At 37.2% G+C, this 18810-nt stretch overlaps 2 protein-coding genes across 4 annotated transcripts; both read left to right on the forward strand.

The window, feature by feature from the left end:
* Positions 1 to 10893, forward strand: LOC110908280 (serine/threonine-protein phosphatase BSL3). 3 transcript variants are annotated; one of them, XM_022153188.2, is made up of 21 exons: positions 1 to 1104; positions 1691 to 1751; positions 1867 to 1945; positions 2056 to 2135; positions 2244 to 2338; positions 2426 to 2525; positions 3132 to 3201; positions 3381 to 3482; positions 3621 to 3702; positions 3984 to 4163; positions 7872 to 8142; positions 8281 to 8509; positions 8589 to 8759; positions 8839 to 9077; positions 9160 to 9244; positions 9327 to 9425; positions 9526 to 9725; positions 9825 to 9900; positions 9985 to 10120; positions 10213 to 10355; positions 10442 to 10893. In XM_022153188.2, the coding sequence occupies exons 1-21, from the start codon at positions 738 to 740 to the stop codon at positions 10523 to 10525; spliced, it is 2949 nt and encodes a 982-aa protein (XP_022008880.1). In that variant the 5' UTR covers positions 1 to 737; the 3' UTR covers positions 10526 to 10893. The 3 variants fall into 3 exon arrangements, with proteins under 3 accessions (XP_022008880.1, XP_022008881.1, XP_022008882.1); XM_022153189.2 differs by having other exon boundaries at positions 8284 to 8509; positions 10442 to 10885; XM_022153190.2 differs by having other exon boundaries at positions 7872 to 7995; positions 8284 to 8509; positions 10442 to 10885.
* Positions 10894 to 12340: 1447 nt separating this feature from the next.
* On the forward strand, positions 12341 to 18810 carry LOC110908281 (GTPase LSG1-2). The gene is made up of 7 exons (XM_022153191.2): positions 12341 to 12708; positions 14387 to 14488; positions 14590 to 14676; positions 14863 to 14956; positions 15029 to 15085; positions 16046 to 16125; positions 17574 to 18810. The coding sequence occupies exons 1-7, from the start codon at positions 12482 to 12484 to the stop codon at positions 18634 to 18636; spliced, it is 1710 nt and encodes a 569-aa protein (XP_022008883.1). The 5' UTR covers positions 12341 to 12481; the 3' UTR covers positions 18637 to 18810.

Genomic DNA, 18810 nt, shown 5'->3' on the forward strand with positions numbered 1-18810 from the left:
CATGAAGAGTGGTAGCATGCCGGTCTTTTTCTCTTTAAATTCCGTACGACTTTGTGTTGAAACGTTCATGATACGCGCACCCGGCAGCGCGTTCACAACCCTTTGATTTAGGGAAACTGCTGTCTACTCTCTCTTCAGCCTGTTAATCATTGACTCCTGCCACCGCAAACCACCGTACTCCACCACCTCACTCAATCACACAGTCACTTCAATTTTATAAAATCTCTAGATTACATCACCGTTTTAGAGAGAGAGAGCGCTTCCGTATTTGTCTGCCGGTTCGTATTTCTCGCTACCTTCCGACGGTTTGGAGAGAGAAAGCTGGAGATGCAACATCGTTTTTAGAGAGAGAAACTGCGGATACTGAACCTCAGAGATAGATACAGCTTCCGTATTCGTATTTCTGCCTACTTACCGACTGTTTAGAGAGACAAATCTGGAGATACTGTAGCCGGAGATACCGAGCCTTAGAGAGAGAGAGAGACATCTTCAGTGTTCGTCCGCCGGTTCGTATATACTTTCCGACGGTGAGGAGAGAGAGAGAGAATTTGAGTTTCATTTGCATTTGCATTCGTATTCCGATGTATTGAAGATTTGATTCTACTAGGTCTGAATCTGTTTAACCTAGGGTTAATTTGAATCCGTTCTGATTGAAATTGAAGTGCTGAGGCTGACAGTTATGCAAATCTGTGAAGTTCGAGTTTTAGGTTTCTGATCTGAATACTTGTTGGTGAAAGATGGATGTGGATTCGTCAATGGTGTCGTCTCCGTCGCCGGAGGTTAATGATAGTAACAGTAACGATGTAAGTACTAATGGTGGTGAGCTGGAGGAGCGGCCGGGAGGTCAGGTGCAGCAGACAAGTACAGGTCTGGTAGGTGGGCCGAGGCTTGCGCCTACTTACTCTGTGGTGAATGCTATATTAGAGAAGAAGGAGGATGGTCCTGGACCGAGGTGTGGGCATACTTTGACTGCAGTGGCTGCGGTTGGGGAGGAAGGGACCCCGGGTTATATCGGTCCCAGGCTTATACTGTTTGGTGGTGCAACTGCTCTTGAGGGTAACTCTGCTAATGCCGGAACTCAAACCTCTGCGGGCGGCGGAATTCGTATGAATCTTGCTCTGTTTTACCGACTTTAATTTGTCTTGATTGTGTATATATTATTGTTTATTCACTGCTAAATCATATATGTTTAATTGTAGTAGATGCGGTAAGTTTGAACGTGGAAATACTAAACTGGAATCCGAAGCAAAATTCATATTTTGGTTTGAGTAGTCAAATTCGGATTACTACTAAAGTCAATGAAAATTAATTGAAGTGATTCGAAACTCTTCATATAAAACCAAGTGCACAAATGAACTTTTCTGTGTTTAATTGGATGTAGTTATTGCCAATAAATGTTTGATCCACATACCCTCAGTATGTAAACACTAAAATTCATTATGTAGACTGTAGTGTGTGTATGAATTCATTTTGCTACATTTCTAGTGCTTCACGAGTTCACCTTAAGATTCTGTGGACTTAAAAATGATATTTGATATCTAGGTTGTGTATTGACTTTCTGATAACTACAGTTTCACGTGAAAGGAATACTGTAGAATAAGTCCGGATTTTCGTTATTAATGCGTCATTCCGTGTACATATCTGAATCTTTGCTTCTTTGTAAACGTGTTTAATTCTTCTTGAATCACAGGTTTATCAGGTGCTACTGCTGATGTGCATTGTTATGACGTATTGACAAATAAATGGTCTAGGTGAGATGGTTTATGTTGCTAAATTCCAGATCCTTTCCCTAGTTGATATAATTAGTGTTCCTCATTAAAATTCATTTATTAACATCTCAATGAGATTTCAAATTAAATTTTGCAGAATAACTCCTTTTGGAGAACCACCTACGCCAAGGGCAGCTCATGTGGCGACTGCTGTAGGTACCATGGTGGTTATTCAGGTTTGATAACTAGATGTTTCAAAAGCTTCTCCTTTTCCTTTTGCTCAGTTTACTTGTCATTTTTAAATCGATTCACTTTGAAGTAAATACCCTTGTTTAACCTATTGCAGGGTGGCATTGGTCCAGCTGGCTTATCTGCCGAGGATCTTCATGTTCTTGACCTTACACAACAACGGCCCCGATGGCATAGGTTTGATTTTTGAAGAATGTGCTTATTGACTTGTACAGTTGTACGTATCTGCTATGCTGGAAATTATAATTATGCAAATTCGGTGAAATAAATGCTTGTTTCTTGTAGAGTGGTGGTCCAAGGCCCAGGCCCAGGCCCAAGATACGGGCACGTCATGGCTTTAGTGGGGCAACGATATCTTATGGCAATTGGTGGAAATGATGGTCAGTTACTTCCAGCTTTTGTGTACAATTCGTGTTTTCTTTTGACCCTTTTTTCACAGATTTACAAAACCATTTTTGTATGGCCAGGGAAGCGACCTCTTGCTGATGTATGGGCGTTGGATACAGCTGCTAAGCCGTACGAATGGCGGAAATTGGAACCAGAGGGAGAAGGTCCACCACCATGCATGTATGGCTTACTCAGTTTCCCATTGGCATTTGTATAAATAAAATGTATATAGAAAAAATCAATTTTATTGAACTGAAACAAAACTAATACAGAGATAATATGTTCCGCCAAATTTAAACTACTTTCTCCTGCATATTAGCTGCTAATAGTAGTTGTATAGCTTCTTATTAATTCAGACTGGACATTTCTTATCACCATTTATGTGAAATGTGTCAGGATTAGAATATTCTTGTGCCTTTAACTTTGAAGTCCTCGTAAGAGTTAATTATAAAACTTAACTTTTGGGTAGTACAACCTTTATGGTTATCAGGTTATCAATATGCTATTAATGAGCTATCTTTTTTCATTAAGTGATTTGGTACCTTTTACTTGTCTATAAATGTATGTGGCCATGCAGACTGAGTTATAACTTAACATTCATTGAATGTATGCTTCTAGAAGATTTAATGTTACACATGGGCCACCTTCAAGTAATAGGCATTTCCCCTATGTTGCTTTTTGGGCTGTGATGCTCCCATATGTGTTGGTGCCAATGTGCCATTATGTGTTTCGGTTTTCTGTATGTGAAGCGGAACTCCTCATTTGAATATTTTATTTTGATATAAGGTATGCCACTGCAAGTGCACGCTCTGATGGTCTTCTATTGCTTTGTGGGGGACGAGATGCAAACAGTGTGGTAAGTCAGTAAGTGACATGTCGTAGTCAGCACATGGTTTTTATTTAATCAGTAATTCTGTGCTTACTGTAGTCGATATCTTAGGACACATAAGATATACTAGTACTTTTAAAAACATGTTATTGCATATATGCGTCCAAAAGTCTTATCTTATAACTGTATTTTCTTATAATGTGCAGCCTCTGGCAAGTGCTTATGGACTTGCAAAGCATAGAGATGGTCGCTGGGAATGGGCAATTGCTCCTGGTGTCTCACCATCTCCCCGTTATCAACATGCAGCGGTTTGTTCTCATTAGAATTATATTTTTTATTGACTCTCTCTACTTACTCGCTCATGCGTGAGTGTGCGCGCGCGCACACACACACTCCACACATGTGTTAACGCAGAGTACTCAGTGTTTTTATTATCCTGGTTCTAGGTTTTTGTTAATGCGCGGCTCCATGTTTCTGGGGGTGCCCTTGGTGGTGGACGCATGGTGGAGGACTCATCAAGTGTAGCAGGTACAGTTTTATGATACTTATTGAACTCTATTGTTGAAATAAAGTAACTGTGCTGATGTGACAACTAATGCTTTATGTGGCCTATATTAAGTTTTCTAAGACAAAGTATTTCCAACTAAATTTGAATCGTCACTTGTCAAAGATAACAAGAAACTTCATACATTTTGTTTTGTTGGGGGCACAAAAGACATACATTATCAGTCTGTATCCCATTTGACATTTATTTCTATATTTGCCTCTTTGATCTAACCACACATTTTTTCACTTGCGTTTTTATGTAGTTCTGGATACTGCAGCAGGAGTGTGGTGTGATACGAAATCGGTTGTCACGACTCCACGGACAGGTAGATATAGTGCTGATGCTGCTGGTGGAGATGCTGCGGTCGAATTGACAAGACGCTGTAGGCATGCTGCTGCTGCTTTTGGTGATTTGATATTTATTTATGGCGGTCTACGTGGAGGTAACACTAGGCCCTGCAGTTTTAAATTAAAATTTTTTGTTACCGGATGAGTAATAATAATCTTGATTAGTTAGTTGGTTCTTTTGTAATTTGGTCATATTTGCAAAACTAAAAGTTTTAAGTTTATACGAGCCCATTAACAACTACTTCAGCTTTATATATATGTAATTTTAAAATGCATGATCCACCAACCAGGCATTTTAAGAGTATACTAGATTTTTACTTGTGTCGCGCGTTGCGACGGCAACGTCATGTTTGTAACTTCGTTGCATGCAATGCGTTGATGACATTCACGTGTGGTGCCCACACGTGTCGTGATGTGTTTTTTACTTTATTACACACATTACGTTAGTGACATTAACATGGTTAGGCATAGATAAAAAGTATAATGTTTCGTACGTTGTTATGTAAAGTCTTAAAAGTAATTTAAACAAAATAATTGAAGTGTTCGAGAAGATGAAGTATGAAGTTATTAAGTAGAAATAAATCAAGGGTCGAAGATGTTAAATAATAGAAGTTAGAGGCCAATGTGTCACTTACCAAAAGATTGGGTTGAATGTGTAAAGTCTATAAATTTGAAAGTAAAAAAAGAAAATTTGAGACCATGATCCACCGACAACCTTGCATAAATCATACTTAGCAGTGGTAATTAAATATTCTAAGATTCAAGTTATATGAGATAAGCTATATAAATAGATTATAATAACTAAAAGGAAAGGGTCAAGGGTAAAATATAACTATATAATCATAACAAACTATGTAATTTACTATTTCAGATTAAATATTAAGAAAGAAATACATAACTAACGCAGCATTAAGAAAATATTAAGAAAGGTCAAAAAGAACAAATGCAGAAATTGGGCCTGGCCCAGAAAAACCAAGAAAAAAGAAAGATGGTGAAAAAAAACCATAAATGCAAAAGAACCAAGAGTAACCGGAATCGAACTTTCGCCATCGGTGTAAAGAAATGAATAGCGGCCCACTAAGACAAACATCCACACTTGCTACATTCTTTTTTTTTTGGGTAAAAGGGTATACCACACTTGCTACATTCTCGGGAAATATTATATAAATAAGAAAAAAAAAACGGAAAAACTGGTTGGTGGCAAAGCCACCGACCTTTTTATTTAAGATAGATATAATGGCTGCATACAAGCTCATAATCTGGACAGTAACAGCTTATATCATATTCGCTCCTTGCCGGTGCAAACTAGCCGAGCCGAGCTTGTTTAACTTATTAACGCTCAAGCTCGAGCTAGGCTCGTGAGTAGTTTTTCAAGCTCGAGCCCGGCTCGTTATTATTTATTATGTAACTTATATTATATTATATTATATTAGTTATAATTATTTTGCGTATAAATTTTCTATATAACATAATTTATGTATATACATATTATTTAGTTGTTTATATCATAATTTTATAATTAATAATAATTATTATAGAAATACATATTTAATATATAAAATAAATATATATAATAGGCTTGTTTTGGCTCGCGAGCAAGTTCGAGCTCGATAAGTGAAGCTTGGGCTCGGACTTGTTTACTAAACAAGCTTATTTTTAGGTTTGGGCCATAGTTATCAATAGTATCCATAGCGGACGCTATAGCGAACAGCGTGGCCTGGCGGCCATACGCCACTACAAGGCACATATCGAGCAGATACCGACTCCAACGGCGAATTTCGGCGAAAAATTCCGACGCTGGTGATGCTTTCTGTCAGAAACTGGGATGAAGAAGATAGCGGCTGGGTATTTCAGCTTAGGCTTTTAGGGTTATATAACTTTATGCATTTTAACATTTAACCCCTCTAACTTTATGTAGTCCTTAAAACTTGTAAAAACTTACATAAAATGAGTAAAATTAGCTTGTGTATTTTAACATTTAACCCCTTCTATTTTCACTAGTTTACATTTGCTCCTGAAATTTATAAATTTATACATAAAAAGTACAAATTTAACATTATATATATATATATATAGGTAGAGGATCCTGTAAAAAGTGCTCAAAGTGTGAGAAGTGTAAGAAGTGTATTATAACACTATATATAATAATATATAACACCATATAAACACCGTATAACAATATGTAACACCATATAATACCATATAACACTATGTAACACTATATATCATTATATAACAAATATAACACTATAGTTTGTCTAATAGCATGTCTATGATAGATGTATAGTGTTATATTTGTTCTATAATGTTATATAGTGTTACATAGTGTTATATGGTATTATATGGTGTTACATATTGTTATATGGTGTAATATAGTATTATATATAGTGTTATAATACACTTCTCACACTTTAGGCCCTTTTTACACTATCCTTACCCTATATATATATATTATAAATAGCTATCTTTTATTTCTTAAATTTTCAACTACCTTATCGCTAAACACGAAATAGCGGTCGCTATTTCGTCGCTATCACTACGTAGCATATAGGTACCTTGTCGCTATTCGCTACCAATAACTATGGCTTGGGCTCATTTAACCTCGGCTCTAATTATCGAGATGATCTCGAGTAGCTCACGAGCAACTTGGCTCGTTTACACCCCTACTCCTTGGTATTAAAGTTATTTCTCCAGCCTGGATTGTAGGGGTGAGCAAATACCGAACCGTTAACTGAAAAAATTAACCGAAACCAACCAAACCGAACGGTTATGGTTAAGTAACCGACCATTCGGTCACGATTACGTTTAAGGGATCATCATTAACCGAATTTAACCGACGAACCGAACCTTGTTTTTTCATATTTATTTGTGATTCTTTTTATATTTGTGCTTAAAGTTAAATATCTTCCTCTTATTTTCTTGTCTCTATTTATTTGTCACTTTTTTTAATTATTAGAATATGGTTATATTAATTTTTAGTTACTTATGAACTAAGTAATTCATTTTTCAGTATATGGTATATGCTTTGAAAACTAAAATAACTCGTATAAGAGCATAATCAGGTTTTAATTTTTGAAACATCAATAAACTATATACATGATAACAAGAATACAACCATATTCTTATCTAAAAACACAAAAAAACATATATATCGGTTAATAACCGAAATAACCAAAACCTAACCTTAACCGTCGATTAACCGAACTATGGTTAACCGCCTATCGGTTATGGTTACGGTTAACACTTTTCAATTAACCGAACCCTTGATTAACCGACCTTCGGTTAACCAAACCCGTTGTTAACCGACTTTGCACACCCCTGCTGAATTGTAAGAATCACAAGGCGCAAAGGCCTCGCCGGCCTAGGTGATAGAAAGAAAAAATAATATGTAATGCTATAGAAAATTTGATTTCTCAATTTTAAAAAAACCCTAATATAAATATATATTAAAATTTAATCCTATTCACATATAGTGTATTATTGATGGTATAACTAGTATAAATAAATTAAAGTAAGGATTAATATATATGTTTTTTACTGTATAATTTAATATGTAACTAAGAATAAACTTACTATTATTTTTTTTCAGTATGTAATTAACTATAAACTTACTATTATAAGTATTTTACCTACAAGTACAATAACTTGAAGGATAAATATGTAATTACACATAAGGGGAGCTAGCCCATGTTTGTAGAAGAACCGTAAACCAAGCTGATGTAATTGCTTGATTATCTTTCAGTGTATCTCTTAGTCAACCAATAGTCACTAATAAGATGACACGTGGCATTTTCTTGTCGCAGGGGTGTTGCTAGATGATCTTCTAGTTGCTGAAGATCTTGCTGCTGTTGAAATGACCTCTGCAGCATCACAAGCTGCAGCAGCTGCTGCTGCATCAAATGCACAGTCAGCAAGGTTACCAGGAAGGTACGGTTTTGCTGATGACAGAACAAGACAGACAACCGAAGCACCTTCTGATGGCTCGGTTGTACTCGGTAATCCTGTTGCTCCACCTGTAAATGGTGACATGTATACAGATATTAGCACTGAAAACGCCATGTTTCAAGGCTCACGGTAAATTGATATTATTAAATTTTAGAGTAAAATGCCATTTTCGTCCCTGAGGACCAAACCTCATGGATGAAAATGGCATTTTACTCTAAATTTTATTTTATTCATTATCATCTATGGAATGCAATCATGGTTTATTAGCAGGAGACTGAGCAAAGGAGTTGAATATTTGGTTGAGGCGTCAGCAGCAGAAGCCGAGGCTATTGCTGCAACCCTAGCTGCTGCAAAAGCACGACAGTCAAACGGAGAAGTTGAATCGCCAGATAGGGATCGTGGAGCAGAGGCTACTCCTAGTGGGAAACAGAACAACCCGGATGCTGACGTGGCAAATAATTCCGCTCCAACTGGAGTGCGATTGCATCACCGAGCTGTTAGTATTATTGTCATGTGTATGTTATTTTCATCTTTTTTTAACATACGTGTAGGTGAATTGTACCTTGGATTTGCAGGTGGTAATAGCTGCAGAAACCGGTGGAGCGTTAGGTGGTATGGTCAGACAGCTATCCATAGATCAGTTCGAGAACGAGGGAAGACGGGTCGGTTACGGAACTCCTGAAAACGCAACTGCAGCAAGGAAACTTCTAGATCGACAAATGTCTGTTAACAGTGTGCCCAAAAAGGTAAAATAGGATTTTTGATGTAAGTTAACTAATTAAGTGCACCTATATTCTTAATGAAAGAATTATCGACATATTTCAGGTGATAGCTCGTTTATTGAAGCCTCGTGGGTGGAAGCCGCCTGTTCGTCGCCAGTTTTTTCTTGATTGCAGTGAAATTGCTGATCTTTGTGATTGTTCTGAACGATTATTTTCAAGTGAACCTACCGTTCTGCAATTAAGGGCTCCTGTAAAGATATTTGGTGATTTGCATGGCCAATTTGGTGACCTTATGAGACTTTTTGATGAGTATGGGTCCCCATCAACTGCTGGAGACATTGCGTAAGTTTTCTTGCTATCTTTTTTATTTACTTATTTTCTAAAAGTTGTTATCTGTATTCTAACTAAAAGTAACATGTACCAGATATATCGATTATCTCTTCTTAGGAGATTATGTTGATCGAGGTCAACACAGCTTGGAAACTATCTGTCTTCTCTTAGCGTTAAAGGTACTACTAGGGTCTTTTTATCATCATTAGTCTTGTAAGAAGCACAAGTCACCATGATATTACAATTTGTCAAATGTTGTAGGTCGAGTATCCACACAATGTACATTTAATTCGAGGGAATCATGAAGCTGCCGATATTAATGCTCTTTTTGGCTTCCGAATTGAGTGTATCGAGCGCATGGTAGTACTGTCATCGTCATTTTGTTGCGCCCGTGTTTTAATATCTTATATTTACCCAATTTTTATTCCGCGTATTAATCTCTTGATATCTTGAAAATCAGGGTGAGAGAGATGGAATTTGGGTATGGCAGCGGATAAACAGATTATTCAATTGGTTGCCACTCGCGGCTCGAATTGAAAAAAAGATTCTCTGTATGCACGGTGGTATTGGACGATCAATCAACCATGTTGACCAGATCGAAAATCTTCAGCGACCAATTACAATGGAAGCTGGTTCTATAGTTCTTATGGATTTGCTGTGGTTGGTGCCTTTTTATATATATCAAATTATCAACTTGTTAACCTTTAGTTAAAAAATGTTTTCCTAGTGGCAACTATTAATTATCATCTTTCTAAACAGGTCTGACCCAACGGAAAATGACAGCGTGGAAGGCTTAAGACCAAACGCCAGAGGTCCCGGGTTGGTTACTTTTGGGGTAAGTATCATTCTTTCTAGAATGTTCTAGTTTATAACTTTATTCACCGTTACAGATTTTACGACATGGCTACACGTTTTGCAGCCTGATCGCGTGATGGAGTTCTGTAACAACAATGATCTACAACTCATTGTACGTGCACACGAATGTGTAATGGATGGCTTTGAGCGTTTTGCTCAGGGACATTTAATTACCCTTTTTTCAGCCACTAATTATTGTGGTAAATATTTTTGCTCTTGATGCTGTTTGTAGCATTTGACTTTTTATCTGTGTCTGGAATAATGTTGTATTGACGGTGAGATTTTCTTTTAGGGACTGCAAATAACGCGGGTGCAATATTAGTACTGGGTCGAGATCTTGTAGTAGTTCCAAAACTTATTCATCCACTACCGCCTGCAGTTTCATCACCCGAAACAACTTCCCCCGAACGACATATAGAAGATACATGGATGCAGGTACTGTTATGAATAATTACTATGACAAATATAGGTGTGGACAATCTCAGCTCAAAATTCCTGAAACATGTATAATTTGGTTGTAGGAGCTTAATGCAAACCGACCGCCAACACCAACTAGGGGTCGACCACAAGTAACCAATGAACGAGGCTCTCTTGCATGGATGTAAACTCTCTTCAAAATTATACGAGTCATACGCACTAGCCCTCCTGGGAACGTGATGCACATGTGGGCCCACAATTAGTGAAATGAACCGATGCCACATGGAACGCGGTTATTGTGATTGACAAAGGAGATCAGGTTATCGGTTTGTGGGATGGTGGTGATGCTTTCGTCGAATGATTTTTGATGATAGAGATAGGTGTGTTGTAATATTGGTTTTTTGTTTATTTTTCTGAAAATTAGAATGAGTTATAAACTAAAAAGAAGTGAAATATGAGGTGATCATTGTGTGTAAGTTGGTGTTTTGTGGGTTTTTGTTGGATGATGTAACATTTGTTTGAAGATAATGAAGCTTCTTTGGTGACAACAATTTAATGCTTGGTGATGTTATTTTTACTTTATCAGCGTTATATGTCACTGTTGACATTTGATCGAATCAATATTAAATCGCCTTTTACATTTAAAAAAAAAAACCGAAATCAGGGTTAGGAACTGAAGGAGTGATTTAAGATTTTATAACTTCTTTTCAGCTCATAAAGCCAATAGACAATCATTTTTGTGTTACCGAATTGGTTTCTTAAAAGCTATCAGAACAGAACCAACTTTTGGTTTGATTAATTTAGAACAAGATATTTTAGGTTTTTTTTTTTATAATTGGGGAATTGGCCTGTAATAATTACAACTAGACGTCATTGGTCATTGCCAGTCGCATCTTTGAATATTCCCCATGTCAGTCTTACCTTTCACTTATTTTTTCGCTACCGGTCCTCAGTTAAAAAAATTTAACAAAGTTAAGTTTTTTTTTTTGAATTACAAGCGGACGTTTTAGGGCTTTTGATCAGAACGAGGATACGAGGCGAATGATGTAAAACTTACCTTGAAACTGTGTTCCAAAAGACACGAACGAGGCAAGAACTTTACCCAAACCACCCTTCTAACCCCCTTTCAAGGCAGTTAACGCGCTTTATATATACCGTGAAGACACGAATGAGTGAATCAACAAAAGATGAAGAGATGATAGAATAAAGTTCACTTTCGATATAAAAAACTAGATGTTAAAGTCATTAATACAAACTGAATTAAAAAGTTAACCAAAGCTTGGAAATCAAAAGTAATACGTATATAAATGACCTGTCTTCACCAAGTAATGCAAGAGATTAGCCAATCATGGCCTTTATTTGATAAAACTCTTACGATGAATCTTGGATCCTGAGACTACTACGCACTCTAAATATGGATGATGGATGAAGGTGGTATTGTGGTGGTGGGGTGGTGGCAAGTGTGAGAGAAGTGGTTTGCCAAAGGATGAATTGCAATTGAACCAACCACCCCTATTTATAGTTGGAAACAGACAGTTTACACGGCCCCGTGCCCCCTTCTTCTCTGTCTTCATTTAATGAGTTGTATCAGTTCGTATGCTTGCACTGCACCATGTGTCAACGGCACGGCCCCGTGACCCATGTACTTGCTGTACACTCCAAGATTCTGTAAATCTGGAAGTTGACCACGGCCCGTGTCCATAGGACATGACCCCATGTCTCTTGCCTGCTTCGGTTTGTCTTTTTTTTCAAGTAATCTGGAGTGGGGCACGACCCCATTCCGTTGTTTTTGGTCTTGGGGTGAGGCTCAGAGTATGTGTCATAAATTATCTTTTTATAAAGGGTAGAATTGTCTTTTTATCTCATAAATTATCTTTATTAAAATAAGGAACACGACAAAAAAAAAAAAATGTTAACCGAAAATTCTGACCAAGTTTATCTTTTGGATGAGAGTGACCTAAACTTGAGGAACTTATTGCATTTTATTCTTTAATCAATAACATAACACGTCTACAAAAGGCGGTTAACATGAACATTTTAGGTTTGGCTTCTTGTATTTAGGCAGCCGATTGCCCCATTCAACCAGCAATCCATACATACATATTCCGTTAGCCGTAACCAAAAAAACACCTTATTTGTTGTTGATGGGGAAAAACGATAAATCATCGTTGGGAAGAGCCCTAGTTAAGCATCACAACCACAAAATCCAAGAATCCAAAGAAAAGGGTCAGCTTTACTACAAACAGCACAAAAAGGTCCTTGAATCCGTTACCGATGTTGCCGATATTGACGCCGTTATCCAGCAAGCCGACGATGCTGTGCGCCTTTTCTCCGTTGATAACCCCGCCGCCGTCAATACCCTTATTGATTTGTATGTTGTTTTCTTATTTTATTATTATGTTTTCTGCTGAAAGATGTTGTCTTGGTATATGATAATCATTTTTCTTTTAAGTTGGTTGTGCTAAAATTAGGTCTTGTGGGTATGAACTTATGGCCAACTGATGGTATGATTAGTTGATTAGGAAGGAGATACATGCAAGATGTGCTGATAGTTGTTGTATGTAACAAGGGTTTTGTATATTATGAGGCGAAGCATTGAAGGGGCCGGGGACACCCGACCCCCGAACTTTTCGCTCAGTAGTGTTATGTATGTACGTTTCGTATAGAATTTTTTAGGTATATACGTTTTCGAGAACCCGGTTTTTAAAAGAAAAATTTAGGTATATACTTTTAGGTCTGGTGACTTTCGACCCCCGGTGGAAATTTTCAAGCTTCGCCATATAATCCTTGTGTTTTTGTGAAAAAGAATTAGGCATTGTGATTCGTGTAATTTGACCATTTCCAAGTAGAGGTAAACCCAAACTGATTTGGGATGAGCGGATTAAGCAGGATTTGCTAGACTCTAACAATAGCCTTGCTTTGCTGTTTGTGGGATTTACTGGGTATGGTATGGCTGTTGTTGTTGATGTTTCCTGTGCAAGAAGTGGTGTTTTTATATAAAGAAGATGATGACGGTGGAGTTCAGTTTTTTTGTTATGTTTATATGGTTGGTTTGTTATTTTGTTGTACGGTTCCTGTTTATGAACATTAAAATCATAGTAGTAAAAGGGTGTGCACCTAGGCCCTCGGGTGTGAGACATGAAGGTGACCAAGTGCACATGAAGGCAGACAACTGGTTTTTCTAGCCGCTAAAACATGACCTGGAAAAGATGCATGGAAACAAAGTTGGAGATAGAAACCAAACTGTTTCTGGAGAAAAACAGAGAGGGGAGAAGGAACCATGCGACGACCGGATATATATATATATTTTTTTTTATTTTTTTCAGTGTTACACATATTTTGCCTCTTGCGCTTAGGCGACACGTGAGGTCTTGTGCCTTGAGTGGACCTAGCTCTTTTAACTACCTAGATTAAAATTAGTTTTGTAAAATTAGGAGCTGGAAAGAACATTAATCTTGCAAGTCTACTCACGTTTTAGTGGGCAGAGAGAAAAAGTGAATGGTCAAATTTAACAAACTCTTACAAATTTATACATCCATAAAGATATGAAAACTTTATGGCATAAAATGAAACATTGGATCATGGTTTTAAAAAAACGGTTAAGGTGTGCACCTCGAGGCGCGCCTCAAGGAGAAACGGCCAAAAAACGATTCTGAGGCGCGCCTCAGGGGGTTTATACTGTATGTGCGCCTCAGAGGGGCTGAGGCGCTAAAAACGTTGCGCCTCAGGGGTTTTTGATATTTGTTTTTGATGTTTTTGTGTCAATTTCAAGCAATTTATGTCTTTTTTATGTGTTGTTTTGATTATTTTGATGATGAATTTAGTTAGTATTACTATTTTTATAAGATATATAATATTTATATTTATTTTTTAACTCCGCCTCGGTTTGCCTCGAGGCTTACGCCTCGTGAGGCGAAGGGAAAACGCCTCGAAACTCGTTTCCGTTTTTTTAAACCTTGCATAGGATGTTGATATACGACATATTTGTTATCTTGTTTTTCTTATCTATGTTGTGGATGGTCAACTTATGGTATTCTTTAACCACACAGAGAGTCAGGTTCTAGCACCAGTGAGCTGACTCCTCATGAAAGAAGAGAAAACCAAAAGAAAGAGGAAGCTTTGCATGCTAGCAGTCTTAATGTTCCAAGAAGGTATGCATCTTTTGACACTATTATTTTTGCGGGCGTGTCTTATTTTGCATATTTAATGGTTCTAAATTTATTCCTATTTTTTCTGCGATTTGTTTTTTCAGACCAGCATGGAATGCCAACATGACTGTTGAAGAACTTGACTCTAATGAAAGGCGTGCCTTTTTAGTTTGGCGCCGTAGTCTTGCAAGGTTGTATTTTATTTGGATTAATACATATTTTAGTTAGGGGCTGTTTGTTTACCTCTTAATGAGGCTCTTACTGGTTCAACACTTAATGGTTCAGACTGTTTGTTTGCGCATGAACTCTTTCTAGTTGTATCATAGAAAAAAATGTTACGGTTACGCTCTTGTCATTCTAAAACTTTTGTTTCGCAGGCTTGAGGAGAATGATAGTCTTGTTCTTACTCCATTTGAGAAGAATCTGGATATATGGAGACAACTTTGGAGGGTTCTTGAACGTAGCGATTTGGTGAGTGTTTAATTGCATACAAGTATATTATTCGTTTTATTGTAAGCTACTAACTTGTATGGCTCTCTACAGCTTGTCATGGTGGTTGATGCACGAGATCCACTGTTTTATCGTTGTCCTGACCTGGAGGTAATTTTGTATTTTATGACCTTACGAGTTTCTAGCGTATATAGATAGATATATTAATATGTTATATATTTACTTGCGTTCTTTCAAGAACTTTGTGTAGAACACATCAATAACCTATTAATACATGATAATTATATAAATGAGGAACTTGCACAAGTTGGTTCTGAAAGCATACTTCGTTTCCAACAAAAAAACATGTCTTTTAGTGAACATTCGTGTTAATTTTCTTCCCTTGAATCGTAATTTTTTTTAACAATCATTAGTGGGTTGTCAAAGCAAGTTATTGGCTTATTTTGAGAAAGGGTCGTTCAAATACAGTACCAGTTTTAAGAATGGGAATTGTGTTGTATGTGTTGCATTCTTGGTTTAAAAAAGCGGGAAGCGAACCGCACAAAAGCGATGAGGTTTAAAACCGACTTTTAAAAAGCGAAGCGCAAAAGCGGTGAGCTTTTCGTACGCAAAGCGCGAAGTGATTATATAATTTATTTTATATATCCCATAAGTGTTTAGCATCCAATACCTATGATTTAGCTATAATTAAGCTTTATATATGTTTTAAAATGAAAAAAAACATAGATGTACAGCATAAAAAGCCTGTTGTACAACACTCAGAAGCAAAGAAACACCCTATGTACAAAAAGCGTGCCCCTCAGCTGCGCCTTAGGTCGATTTTCACCCTAAAAAGCGCACCTCAGCTGTGCTTCTTGTACATCGTGCGCCTTATGTCACACAAGGCGATGGGGTTTGCGCCTAGATGCGCTTTGCGCTTAAGCACACTTAGGGCGCGCTTTTTTAAACCAAGGTTACATTATTAGCTGTGATATATAAGACAGTTATGTAATCACATAATTACAGTCACCTCTGTCTCTCTCTCACATTATACCTAGTCTCTTATGATTGACGGGTCGGGTCGTATAATATTTTGTGCATTATTGTAAGAATTGGATCGTAAAAGTGCAGGCATACGCTAGAGAGATAGATGAGCATAAAAGGACACTGCTCCTGATTAACAAAGCGGATCTTTTGCCATATTCCGTGAGGTCAGTGTTATATACCATATTATCCATTTTTTTAAATAGTCAGTAGAGATCTTATATGATAAGAAGGTAGAATTTTAAACTTAATTTTTGCCTTTTTAATCTAATTTGAGATATTTTTGCTCATTTCTACTTGGTCATTTTATCTGTTAAATATTTAGATTTACCAAACATCTAATAATATAATCCTTGCAAATTTAAACAATAGAAGCACACATCCAAATTTCACCTTCGAAAGCCGGTTTCCTTACAGCTGATTATCTGATTCTGATTACTGAATATCATATTATTTATTTATATACTATTAATTTAAAACATTTGTATGCATCTTTAGTTGTAAGTTGTGCTTCAATGTTTGTACCTTAATCAAATCTTGGTTGTAAGTTGTGCTTAAGTGGTTGTACCTTAATAATGTATGCATGTTTAGTTGTAAGTTGTGCTTAAATGTTTGTACCTTAAATCAAATATTGGTTGTAAGTTGTGCTTAAGTGGTTGTACCTTAATCAAATAATGGTTTCATTACCTTACCAAATTCAATCTGTTTTTATGCATGTATGGCTGTAAATTGTGCTTAAATGGTTGTACCCTAATCAAATAATGGTTTCAATATCTTACTATATTCAATCGGTTTGATCCATTCAAAATTGTGTTATTTTATTTGTAAATTTATATTTACATACTATTAATTTGTAACATTAGTATGCATAGGGCAAGGATAGTGTAAAAAGGGCCTAAAGTGTGAGAAGTGTAAGAAGTGTATTATAACACTATATATAATACTATATAACACCATATAAACACCGTATAACAATATGTAACACCATATAATACCATATAACACTATGTAACACTATATATCATTATATAACAAATATAACACTATAGGTTGTCTGATAGCATGTCTATGATAGATGTATAGTGTTATATTTGTTATATAATGATATATAGTGTAACATAGTGTTATATGGTATTATATGTTGTTACATATTGTTATACGGTGTTTATATGGTGTTATATAGTATTATATATAGTGTTATAATACACTTCTTACACTTCTCACACTTTGAGCACTTTTTACAGGATCCTCTACCAGTATGCATATTTGGTTGTAAGTTGTGCTTAATTGGTTGTACCTTAATCAGATATGGTTTGTATAGTGGTAATGAATATTGTATATAGATTACGATGAACCAGACGCGGGTTCATCGTAACGAGCGAGTCCTAGATCAACTTAGTTATTTTATTCTATGTTCTACGTTTCAGTTTAATTTCTTCGCATTAACACCGCAACTTCAGTGTCAATGGTCGCTGACATTAGTGCTTGCCCCCGCCGCAACGCGGGGTACTTAATACTAGTTGCTTTTAAAACAAACATCCAAACGGCCGTAAACGGTATAATGCAAATGCATCTTCTGTTCTTGTAACTATCTATCTTTTGGTTTCATTTGCAGACAGAAATGGGCCGATTACTTCCAGCTTCATGGTATTTTGTATCTCTTTTGGTCTGCCAAGGCTGCAACAGCAGAGTTAGAAGGAAAACAACATGTTTCTTCTTCGCAAGAAACCGTTGACGAGGACACAAAAATATACGGGAGGGAAGAGTTGTTATCCCGTTTACAGTCGGAAGCAGAGGAAATAGCCCGTATGAGAACCGACTCACAGCAAAATTCAACTGATGTGAAAACCGAACATGTAACCGTTGGATTCGTGGGGTACCCTAATGTTGGAAAAAGTTCAACGATCAACGCTTTAGTTGGTGCAAAACGAACGGGCGTGACATCTACCCCTGGGAAAACCAAACATTTCCAGACGCTTATAATTACCGAAAAGCTGACTTTATGCGACTGTCCCGGATTAGTATTCCCGTCTTTCACAAGCTCGAGATATGAAATGATTGCATCTGGGGTTTTACCGATCCACAGAATGACTGAGCATCGGGAAGCGGTACAAGTGGTTGCAGACCACGTTCCACGCCACGTCATCGAGGGTGTCTACAATATCAAACTACCAAAACCGAAGCCGTACGAGCCTGAAAACCGACCTCCTTTTGCATCAGAACTTTTGAGGTCATACTGCGCGTCTCGTGGGTACGTTGCATCTAGTGGACTCCCTGATGAAACAAAAGCCGCTCGTCAAATTCTGAAGGATTACATCGACGGAAAGCTGCCTCATTACGAACTGCCACCTGGCATGTCGGACGAAGAGGATGGTTCAAGAGATGCAGGTGGGTCCGACGCGAGTGAGAGTGATGAATCGGATTCTGGTGAAGGAACGAGGCTTGATGACGTGATGGATGACCTTAAGTCATTTGACGTGGCTAATGGGTTAGGTCCTGGTAACGTGGTTCGTGGGGCTCGGAAAAAGGCGAGCTCGAGTGCGTCTTATAAGCAGCATAAGAAGCCTCAAAGAAAGAAGGATAGAGCATGGAGGGTTAAAGACGATGGAAGTGATGGGATGTCGGTGGTGCGGGTGTACCAGAAGGCGGCCAATGTTGGGTCGGTTATGGCTAAGTGATAAAATTGGATTATGAATGTTTTGTATGAATTTATAATGTCATGTGATGCACATGAATAGAAGAATATGATTGATTGTTTGTTTGTTTGTTTGTTTGGGTTTTGACCTTTGAAGTTCTGTTGGAATTTCATATGTTGTTTGTGGTTCTATATTAAAACAAACCTTTCATCACCA

This window comes from Helianthus annuus, chromosome 14 (assembly GCF_002127325.2).
Source record: "Helianthus annuus cultivar XRQ/B chromosome 14, HanXRQr2.0-SUNRISE, whole genome shotgun sequence".
Taxonomy (NCBI): Eukaryota; Viridiplantae; Streptophyta; class Magnoliopsida; order Asterales; family Asteraceae; genus Helianthus; species Helianthus annuus.

Bases quoted from the DNA above. Each gene is read 5' to 3' on its own strand.
- LOC110908280 (XM_022153188.2), top strand. From the start codon at position 738: ATGGATGTGGATTCGTCAATGGTGTCGTCTCCGTCGCCGGAGGTTAAT. The intron at 3,703-3,983 runs GTACAGTTTTAT...GTTTTTATGTAG, and splicing joins GGACTCATCAAGTGTAGCAG to TTCTGGATACTGCAGCAGGA. The intron at 8,760-8,838 runs GTAAAATAGGAT...GACATATTTCAG, and splicing joins TTAACAGTGTGCCCAAAAAG to GTGATAGCTCGTTTATTGAA.
- LOC110908281 (XM_022153191.2), top strand. From the start codon at position 12,482: ATGGGGAAAAACGATAAATCATCGTTGGGAAGAGCCCTAGTTAAGCAT. The intron at 12,709-14,386 runs GTATGTTGTTTT...TTAACCACACAG, and splicing joins GTCAATACCCTTATTGATTT to AGAGTCAGGTTCTAGCACCA. The intron at 14,957-15,028 runs GTGAGTGTTTAA...GGCTCTCTACAG, and splicing joins TTCTTGAACGTAGCGATTTG to CTTGTCATGGTGGTTGATGC.